The sequence below is a fragment of the Bidens hawaiensis genome, unplaced genomic scaffold (assembly GCF_021521415.1).
Source record: "Bidens hawaiensis isolate Kalapana, Puna unplaced genomic scaffold, B.hawaiensis_p1.1 tig00419488_1, whole genome shotgun sequence".
NCBI lineage: Eukaryota > Viridiplantae > Streptophyta > Magnoliopsida > Asterales > Asteraceae > Bidens > Bidens hawaiensis.
Window position 1 is genome coordinate 130,367 of NW_027504876.1, and position 10,386 is coordinate 140,752.

The 10,386-nt window shown below is 33.8% G+C and overlaps 3 protein-coding genes and 1 pseudogene across 3 annotated transcripts; 1 reads left to right on the plus strand and 3 right to left on the minus strand.

Moving 5' to 3' along the window:
- The first annotated feature begins 693 nt into the window (after positions 1–693).
- On the plus strand, positions 694–1,608 carry LOC143609044 (large ribosomal subunit protein eL29z-like; annotated as a pseudogene).
- Positions 1,609–2,812: 1,204 nt separating this feature from the next.
- LOC143609056 (putative LRR receptor-like serine/threonine-protein kinase At5g48740) lies at positions 2,813–3,376 on the minus strand. Its single transcript, XM_077083922.1, has one exon. The coding sequence runs from the start codon at positions 3,374–3,376 to the stop codon at positions 2,813–2,815; it is 564 nt and encodes a 187-aa protein (XP_076940037.1).
- Positions 3,377–5,062: 1,686 nt separating this feature from the next.
- Positions 5,063–6,248, minus strand: LOC143609058 (putative cysteine-rich receptor-like protein kinase 33). The gene is made up of 2 exons (XM_077083923.1): positions 6,161–6,248; positions 5,063–5,485 (listed from the first exon to the last, which is right to left on the minus strand). The coding sequence occupies exons 1-2, from the start codon at positions 6,203–6,205 to the stop codon at positions 5,063–5,065; spliced, it is 468 nt and encodes a 155-aa protein (XP_076940038.1). The 5' UTR covers positions 6,206–6,248.
- Positions 6,249–6,251: 3 nt separating this feature from the next.
- Positions 6,252–7,163, minus strand: LOC143609059 (putative receptor-like protein kinase At2g23200; the record flags this gene model as incomplete). Its single annotated transcript, XM_077083924.1, has 1 exon — positions 6,252–7,163. A coding segment is annotated over one exon (912 nt), but the record flags the coding sequence as incomplete, so codon positions are not given.
- Between the last annotated feature and the right edge of the window lie 3,223 nt (positions 7,164–10,386).

Here is a 10,386-nt window from a genome sequence, read left to right on the forward strand (position 1 = left end):
TTGCAATTACGACTGAATCTTATTAGTTTAATAGAACATATGTAAATATTTATTGTAAAGTTAGAATCAAACTTTATAAAAGCTATAAAACTAAAGTAAAAACTTAGATATAGATATAGAAGTCCTTTAGTTTTATAATATTTAAATTAATATTATTTTTAAACTTTTTTATGAGAATATATATAATTGTTTTTAGTATAAGCCAACACACCCACACCCAACTCCACCCTTTGCACATGAACGCCAACACAAACATTCTCACGCAATGACGAAGAACGCCAACCCAAACCATCTCATCCTTGGAAGAACGCCTAAAACCTACCTATCAAGGATGGCTTAAAATACTTCTACATCCATAAGACCATAACTATAATTATAACTTCTTTTTTATCTTTCCATAATAAAAAACTAGCATAACATAACTACCTTCGTAGAAAAATATCATTTTTTAAAAGCAAGGTGTATACTTGTATTCAATAAAATTTACAATCATTTTAATCCATTTAACATGCATTTCTTTCTTTGGGCCGAGCCCAATCCAAACGGGCTATTTCGTCAAAAAACCAAATTAAGGATTTTAAAGACCAATTCGTACAACATATCTTCGTTCCTATCTTATCTTGCAAGCTCTAATTTTTCATTGTAGCAGTAGCAGCCAAGCCAAAAAGGTTCGTATTAACAGTGTGTGTGTGAGAGAGAAAGAGAGATGGCTAAGTCTAAGAACCACACGGCACATAACCAGTCTTACAAGGCTCACCGTAACGGCATCAAAAAGCCAAGGAAGCAAAGACACACTCCGTGTGTGTATTTTTTAGTTTAATTTCTTATTTGTTATGTTGGATTTGTGAATTCGGGTTGATGGTTTTGGTTATGGTTAATCACCGCTTAATCGCTAAGATTAGTTGCAGAGTAATTGCTATGTGATCAAAATCGTTCGAAATTGAAAATTTTATTTATAAAATTACATACAAATTCCAATATTAATCGCTAGTCCATATCTCACCCTCCGAATAGGGTCTAGCTAGTTTACAACATTGGTGCGTGTAGAAAACTAAATGATTCAATTTGTAAATACCTAACTTTCAGTTTTTGGGATTTTTAAGCAGATTATAATAATTCAATATATAGTGCCTTTCAAATATTATAGGTCTAATAATATTAGTTAATTTTTAGTTTACAAAAATATTAAAGCCCAAATTTAACGTTCTGGACTATATTTTTTGGCCTAAAGATTTTTGGGCCAAAAAATTTCAGTCCTAAAAATTCAAAGCTCAAATAATAAATGTATTCAAACTGAAAACCGCAAAATCCCAAAAAAAAAAGGTTGAGTTTCAAAAACTCGAAATCCGAATGTTTGGTTCGGTTTTAGGCCAACAGCAGTCTGAATGTTGACTTGTTAAGGGATGGGATTAATATGTTTTAGTTTAAATAAAGTAGTGAGTATTTTTTGTTGGTGTTTGGAAATTAGTCTTTCTTAACAAAATAAGGTTGTTAATGATGTTTTATTGTGTTTAGGCTTGTAGATGGATCCTAAGTTTTTAAGGAACCAGAGGTATGCAAGGAAGCACAACAAGCAGAGTGGTGAATCTGCTCAAGAAGAGTAGATGTTTTCGGTTTAGCAGTTTAGGTTAACTATAACATTTATATTCATGCCGTCTCTTAGAAACTGGCCTAGATTCTATATGATGTTATCGATGATTATGGTTTTGTGTTTTGACTGTGTTACCAGATGAAATTTATTCTTTTGAACATAGGTTTATAATTTTCATAGTTGTAGCTCAACACAACATAGTTTGCTCATGAGCTGACTTGATATAAGGAATAGATGTAATGTACTTTTAAATTATTGAAATTGTTTATACGAACAATCCATTTTCTAAAAGGATCCATTTTTTAAATTATTGAGTTAATGTTACAATATTTTTTAAGCTTTGCAACCTTCAACTATTAAGCAGGTGACTCAAGTATGTATAAATCTGCTTCAGTTTTAAGTTAGACGAAATCTGCATGGGGTTACATGCCTTTTAGCATATCATGATCAGGAAAGCACAAAACTATATATACAAAAATGCATGATGTAGTAGAGTCAAACATACAAGCTTATTTCGTAAGCATGAGTCAAAATAAAAGCAAGGCAAGCTCAAACAATTTGAAAAACAACTTAAGTTTAAACATAAGAAATACCCGTTAAACAAACTACGTCTTCAAAAGTTAAGCAAAACCATCCTTTTAAGAGGCTACCTCTTCTTCGTCATCCATGTCTTCCAGATTGATTTCTAGGTCTCGACAAAGAACTACAAAATATTCCCTTTGTCGGCTTGTCCAATTCATAAAGACCTCTTTTGTCAGAGACCTATAGGCATGCACATAATCTTTCACCTCCTTTAGGCTTTTAGACATATCAAGACATTTATCCGATTCATCTGTATCCAGGTTGGGCTGATCAATATAGTCAGCAGAAATTGTTTCTTCTGTGTGTGAATTACTGATTAATCATTCACCTTCGGTTTTGTAGGTACCTACGTATAAGAAAAGACCTTTTAAACAGGTATAAACGGGAATTATATATACAAAGAAAAATACATAATTTAAATTAAATTTGACGAATCTGCTCTTACTAATATTGCATAAATTCTATCAAAAGGTTAAAACTTAAAAAGATAAGAATGTGAGATAGACCCATTCTTGTTTTGACCTCTTTTGACTCACCATTTGTTTAAAAGATTTATACATAAAGTTTTATGTCATTAAAGAAGTAAAAAGTTTTGGTTTATATTAAAGCATTTAAAGGAACTAATGTGGCAAAACTATGCTAATTACTCACTTGGAATTCCAAAGCCATCTTAAGTTGCATTAAAACTTCTTTTGTTGTCGGTCGTTTTTCTTTTTCATCATGTAGGCACCGGTATGCAATCTCTTGAAATGTAGTCAATGATTCAGGCACAATCTGCTCCCTTATTTGCTCGAACACCACCTCAATATGATTTCCTTCTTCAAATTTGTTTTTAATGAGCTCGGGGAGATAGTAACCTGGATGTTCGTGGATTGCAAATGTTGATCTTCCGCTCAAGATCTCAAACATAACCACACCAAATGAATAAACATCAGATTCTACTGTTAGGTATCTTGATTTTTTGTATAGTGGGTCCATGTATCCCTGGGTGCCACATGCATAATCGATGACATACTCTATATCTTGAGTTATTGGGCTTATTTGTGAAAGCCCAAAACCTGAAAGTTTTGCTTTCCAATCATGGTTTAGTAGAATGTTTGCAGTTTTGATCTCCCCATGCATCACCCTTGTTTGTTTTCCAACTCCTCCATGAATGAAGTCCAACGCGCTTGCAACATCGATGCATATATTAACTCGTTTCATCCATGTCAGAGAAGCATCGTTCAAATACCTATAAAGACTTCCTCTAGGCGCATACTCATAAACAATGATTTTTTCTTCCATTCATCACAGTAGCCTACAAGACCAATAACATTCTCGTGTTTATACTCCCGAAGAATTTGTATCTCACTCAAGAACTGTTTTTTCACTTGACCAAGCCTTGTATCCAATCGCTTTGCTACAATGGTTTTAAATTCATCACCATCTTGAAGGTTTCCTTTATAGATTTTCCCAAATTCTCCTTCACCAATACAATTGTCATCATGGAATTTTTGTGTGGCCAGTTTTATGTCTTCAAGTGGAATTCTAAGGCTGTCCTTTCCTATCAACCACGAGAAGATAATAATGAACTGTTAAATTACGATGGATGATTAAATTAGTATTTGAAAATAATATATAAATACGATTGACTCATTGCTTATAGATAAAAGTAGCTTGTTAAAAACTCAAAAGAGTGGTTTTTCAAAATTAACCAGAACGGTTTAAGTTTAGATACTACTGTACATTTGTACATACGAAATTCACTTTGTACTTCATTAAGTTAATCTAATGGCAACAAGCATTTTACATTTGTACAAAATGGTAATTAAAGTTTTAGGATATTGACTTACTTGAAAGAATAATGCTTTCTCTAGTTGCTTGACAACGACTTTCATTGTTGGACGTTTGTCTTGAGTTTCTGCCACACACTGATGTGCAATTTCAATAAATGTGTGCAAAGAATCCTTGTTGGGTCCTCTATTTAGAACAAAATTGTGTTCATTGGTTTCTTCCTTTATTATAGGATCTATCATCTCCTCTGTTGTTCCTTTGCTGAAGCTACGTCTTGCCATAGGGGCCAACCCTTTGTCACTCTCTTTCAGGTAAATTGGATCATTCGCTAACCTCCCACATAGAATTTCAAACAAAATTACTCCAAAACTATAAACACCCGATTCTCTTTTTAACTTACCACTCTTCACATATTCTGGATCAAGGTAGTACTCGCTACCGTACGGCGTCTGAGCGGGCATCTTGAGATGTAGAGCTTCATCTTCTTTATTTGGAGGCATGGATACGGATAACCCAAATGAATCGATCTTTGCCCCCCAATTCTCATCCAACTGAATGTCATAGTTTCTTAAAAAACGGATTATTACCTTCCTTTGGTCTTCAATCTCGAAGTGAAGGTAATTCAATGATTGTGCAACATCAATGCAAATTTTCAAGCATTTCTCCCATGTCAAAATACGCTTGTTGTTGCCGTTGTTCAAATATTCATAAAGGTATTTATTAGAAACATTTTCAGTGACAATGATCATCTCAGAACCTTCAATACAAAATCCAAGTAGACTGACAATGCTGTGATGCTTAACACTACTAAGCACTTCAATCTCTGTATAGAACAATTCTTCTCCTTGCTCGTTATCTCTAGGATGGACACGTCTTATAAGTACAGTGTTGTGTTTCTTGGGTGGTTCACCTTTGTTTTTCCCTTCTATGGATGGTGGGGTTTCTTTATCAAAACAGTCGAGTTCACCTCTATACCAGGTATAGTAACGGCTAACTCTAGTTCTGCATGTGTCTGAGAAATTATCGGTGGCTGAAATAATATCATTGAGAGGAAGCTTCAAGTGTTCCAAGTTGTTTCCCTGCAAATACGTGACAAGGTTGTAAAGAGAGTTGCAACTAGATAAATGATAAGAAAATTGGAAAGAAATATAACGCGGTTGCAACATCAATGCATATAGTAAGGCGTTTCACCCATGTAAGAGAAACATCCTTCAAATACCTATCAAGACTTCCTTTGGGTGCATACTCATAAACAATGACGTTTTCATCTTTTTCATCACAATAGCCTATAAGACCAATTATGTTCTCGTGCTTATACTCCAAGAGAATTTGGACCTCATTCCAAAATTGTTGTTCCCCTTGACCAAGCCTTGTATCTAGTCGCTTTGCAACAATGGTTTTAATTCCATCACCGTCTTGAAGCTTTCCTTTAAAAACTTCCCCAAATCCTCCTCCACCAATGCAATTGTCATTATTGAAGTTTTGTGTGGCTACTTTTATGTCTTCAAGTGAAATTCTGGGGTTGTTGATCTTGTTTTTCTGTCAGACATGACACACCAATTAAATTACATATACTGATCACAATTATATGTTGTTAAAATTATAACGGCTGATTAATATGGTGTTGAAAACAATATATACAAATTAGTAGGTGCTATCAGAAAACAATAAATTGTCAAAATACATGTTAGTAATGAAAGACTACAAATTAGTTAACAATTAGTGATGAGGTTGCTTTGCTGCTATTTAAAATGGTGATGGTAATTTACAGAAACTGTAAACAATGATAAAACCTTACCACAGTAAAATATTTTATAAAAACTAAAAAATGATGATGAAATTAAAATTTTGATGATATCATAGACTTCAAACAATGAACAATATGAGTTTAACATGCGTGATAATTGATCAATGCCCTTTTATCCATTAAAGATGTGCTTTACTTAGTTTTCAAAAGTTTTAAATTGAACTTTGATCATATTCTTTTCTTTACACTTTCATATCAGCAGTTCAGCAAAGCTGCAGACAGTCTAAAAATGTTTAAGCAACAACGATAAAACAAAGTAAACTCAGAAAGTGGAAAAGATTTTTACCATTGTGCTTTATCAATTATAGTATAATGTCATATCAGTTTACATTTTTATTAAACTAAAGTGAATCATCACAATCACTACTTCTTAGGATCAATAATATGAAGTTAGAACAATGACTTACTTGAAAGAATAATGCTTTCTCAAGTTCCTTGACAACATCTTTCATTGTTGGACGTTGATTTTGAGTTTCTGCCACGCACTGATGTGCAATTTCAATAAATATACGCTTTGGGTCCTCTATTTAGAACAAAATTGTTTTCACTTGTTTCTTCCTTTATTGTATGATCAATAATGTCTTGTATTGTTCCCGAGCAGTAGCATTGTTTTGCCACATGAGCCAGCCCTGCTTCATTCTCTTTAAGGTAAATTGGGTCAAAGGCTATCCTCCCACATAGAATTTCAAACAAAACTACTCCAAGACCATATACATCCGATTCTCTTTTTAACTTATTAGTCTTCTTATATTCTGGATCTATGTGGCGCATTCTGCCAATCCAGCTGATATGGAGTGCTTCGTCTTGTTGATTTGAAGGCAGGAATACAGACCACCAAAAGTTAACAGTCTTTGCCCCGCAGTTCTTGTCCAAAAAGACGTTGTAGCTACATATATCACGGTTTATTATCATCGTTTGGTCCTCCATCTCATAGTGAATGTACTTTAACGCATGTGCAACATCAATGCAGATTTTCAAACGCTTTTCCCAAGTGAAAATGCGCATGCTACTGTTGACGTCTTCCAAATAATCACCAAGGAATCCATTAGAAGCATTCTCAAGGACAAGGATCATCTCAGAAGCTTCAAAACAAAATCCAAGTAGGGTGACTATGTTGGGATGCTTAACAGCGCTAAGCACTTCAACTTCTGTAAAAAACTCTTTTTCTCCCCAGTACTCATGTCCAGGAGGAGGGTAGCGTTTAATAAGCACATGATCAGTCCCTTCAACAACGGATGAATGATTTTCTTTACCAAAATGGTCGTCGAGTTTTGCTCTGTACATAGTACACCCACCCCCATCTGGAATTTCGTAAGCCTTTGAAAAACCATCCGTTGCTAATTGAACATCAGCCAGAGGAATCTTCAAATGTTCCAACTTCTTAATAATTAGCTGCTGCTGCTGCTGCTGCTGCAAATTATTTAAATATATATATGTCATAAGGCAATTAAATTGAAATTGTGTGGTTCATATTTTTATAGAGAAATTGGAATTCATGGCCGATTAGCTGCTTCTTTTTTCCCCTTTGTTTTGTGACTAGACCCTTCTTTTAACTATTCAAGGCCACCTCAACACATTTGCCCAAGCCCACAAACCATTTATAGTTTGTTCTAAACTAGGCCCAAATACAAAGTTACAATTTGTTAAACCAAATTATTTTAATGCTAGATTAAATGTTAATATGAAAGGATTATAAATCCTCTGTATTAGCTTACTCTAATTAAATTGTTCATGCTTATAATTATAGATGATTTGCTAGAATTTCAAAGTATTTGATTATATGCGTGTATTCTGCCACTAAAGTGAAAAAAGTTGTTTGACCAACTAGTTATTTTAAATTGTAGGTATATAAGAAAGGTGGATTATATATGTTCATATTTATTATATAAATTAGATGAAATTGATTAAGAAAGAGTAAAAAAGGAAAGTTGAACAAGTATATTGCAGCACTTAGATTACTGAACGTACGTATATAATTGCATGATTCATAAATTTAATTTAAAATATTTTAATTGATGTTATATTAAACTAAATGGTAACGAATATGAACAGACATTATAAAACAATAAGTTAGTAAGAGCATCTCCAATGCTTTATGCATGGTTTGAAATCCAACCATCCTAATCATTCACTCACATTCTCTCTCCTTCCATTCTCACTTCTTCATCCTTTCACACACACCTTACAGACCATATTGAAATTCCAAACTCTTTTCACTCTCTCCTATCTCTCTCTCTCTCTCTCTTCCACCTAGGAGACACCTATGATTCAAAACATCCAAAACCTCACCATTGGAGATGCCCTAATAATAAGGAAACATAAAAGTTATTTTAATATACATTTTCTTTATTTATCTTTTGGCATGTGAAGAGGTAACTCTGGGATTTAGGTTATCGTAAGAGCATTCTCAATCCATTCATCAAATTATGTGAGATGGGTTTTTTATAAGTTAAGGAGTGATTTAGGGTGTTGTAAGCGAGTCCTATAACTTTTTAATATATTTTGAAAGTGGTTATGAGTGAAGGGGAGAAAAAAAGTAATGATAAATTTATAAAGAAATATTATTTAATTGAACAGGAGAGAGAAAATGCAGTGATTTTTAGTATAATTTTGGATTTGAGGTTATGAGATGGAATGGGAATGTTCTGAGGTGAGGTCGTGCTCCGATATGCAATGTTTTCAAACCTTGCCTGGACGTCAACCCGGACATCTTGCCAGGTCAAAAGTCGAACCGACCCGGGAGGACGGATCGGTGTTTGACCTGGTAGACCTCATAAATAATTTAAATATTATATATATTATATATAAATAAAATAATAACCAAACTTTCATTTCATGAAGCATGTTTCATTAACATAGCCCAACCAGACCAAGTTTTATGAAGTGGACTAAGCCTAACCAACCCAATCAAGCAACACAATCAAATGGTCCAACAAAGGAACCCTAAGTGATATAACGGAGATAGAGCAGTGACCAAGAGAAAATTGACTGGTGTTCATGTTCTTCTTCCCATCTTCTTCCTATGTCATATAATCAGTCAATTACCATCCTCGTGCTTATTTTGTGTTAAAATCAAACCACTTAAGCAACATGGGAAGTTCAAATCGACGAAGTTTCAATCAAGTAATTGATTCAGAAACGAGACGATTGCAGAGTTGGGGACGAAGCCGCGTGGTTCAAAGATGGAATCTAGGGTTTTCAGTTTTATTTTGTTGGTTTCTTTTATTAATTTTTTAAAATTTCCGGTCCACCCAGCGGGTCATCGGTTCCGGTATGCTTAGCGGGTCCCGGTCGGACCGGCCGGTCCTGTCCTTGTTTCAAAACACTGCCGATATGTTTTAGGGCCGTCCAAACTGTTCGCCGCTCGAACTCGCTTATCGCTCGCTTGGAAATTTCTCGAAAAATACTCTCTCGTTTTTCGCTCGATTGTAAACGAGCCGCTCGGTTCGGTTCGGTTTGTAAACGAGCAAAGGTTTGCTCGGTTCGGTTCGGCTCGAATATTTTTAATTTATTTTTATATAATTATATATGAGCAAATACACACATAAAATATTAGTATACAACTGTTTAAAACCTTTTAAAATTTTCCTATTACGTCAACTTTATAATTTCATTGGTTCTATTCAAGTTTTTAAAATACTAAAAGTTTGTTTACATGTTTATTATATCTCACTTTAAATTTGTATCTCCAAAAAATTTACAACCTATAACACCTTTGTCTAAAAACTACTAATTTGTTTACAAAATGTATTATTTACAACATTCAAACTTGTTTCTTATTAAAATTTTTAGAGTGAAAAAGAAATAAATAATGCTCGAAAATCGCTCGGCCGTTCGATCGAAAAATGCTCGATTCGATTTTGGCTCGGTTCGAATTTCAGCCGTTCTGTTCGGTTCAATTGTAAACGAGCCAAGCAACGAGCAAGCCTTCGCTTGTTTCGGCTCGGCTCGGCTCGTGAACAATGTTTGATCCTTATCCCATTTCATAATTCAGCCCAATAATCTAGTATGTGGATTAGATGATGTTATAATCAACATAAATTTGGTTCTAAAAAACACATCATACATTAATCATAGTTATATTTAATAATGGTTAATTAAAGGATAACTCGGACCATAGTCGGGTCATTCATCCCTTGTTTATGTACTTAGGCCCACATTGTACAGGAACCATAACACTAACAGTCCTCTAAACCTTACTAAAACTGACCTTATTAATCATGCAACAACCCATGCGAGTAAAGAGAAAACAATGTAGCCGTTTGTCATCATACGCCCACGTTATCTATTTTCACTGTTTTCCACTTCTAACCCATAGGCTTGAATTATTGATTTACAACTTCAATTGATGCATAATTGCATAAATTGATCAAATTAATTCTTGATAACAAATTTCAATATTTTAAGTAATACCGTAGTTTTATTTTTATTAATAATTTTGACAAAAGGTCATGAATAACTTGTATATATCAACTCTTATATTATAGTTAATTATTTGAGTAAAGTTAAAATAAAAGGACAACGAAAATGAGAAGGGTGAGAATCAATTTAATCTATTAATATTAGATTTTAATGGTGGAGATTAATTTGAGAGAAAAAATTGATGGGAAGAGCATAAATGTAACAACCCACT

What these genes read in the sequence shown, in the direction of transcription:
- LOC143609056 (XM_077083922.1), bottom strand. Translation starts at nt 3,376, where the DNA reads ATGAAACGAGTTAATATATGCATCGATGTTGCAAGCGCGTTGGACTTC.
- LOC143609058 (XM_077083923.1), bottom strand. Translation starts at nt 6,205, where the DNA reads ATGAAAGATGTTGTCAAGGAACTTGAGAAAGCATTATTCTTTCAA. An exon ending in AGAAAGCATTATTCTTTCAA is followed by an intron (nt 5,486 to 6,160) that starts GTAAGTCATTGT and finishes CATGTCTGACAG; the next exon opens with AAAAACAAGATCAACAACCC.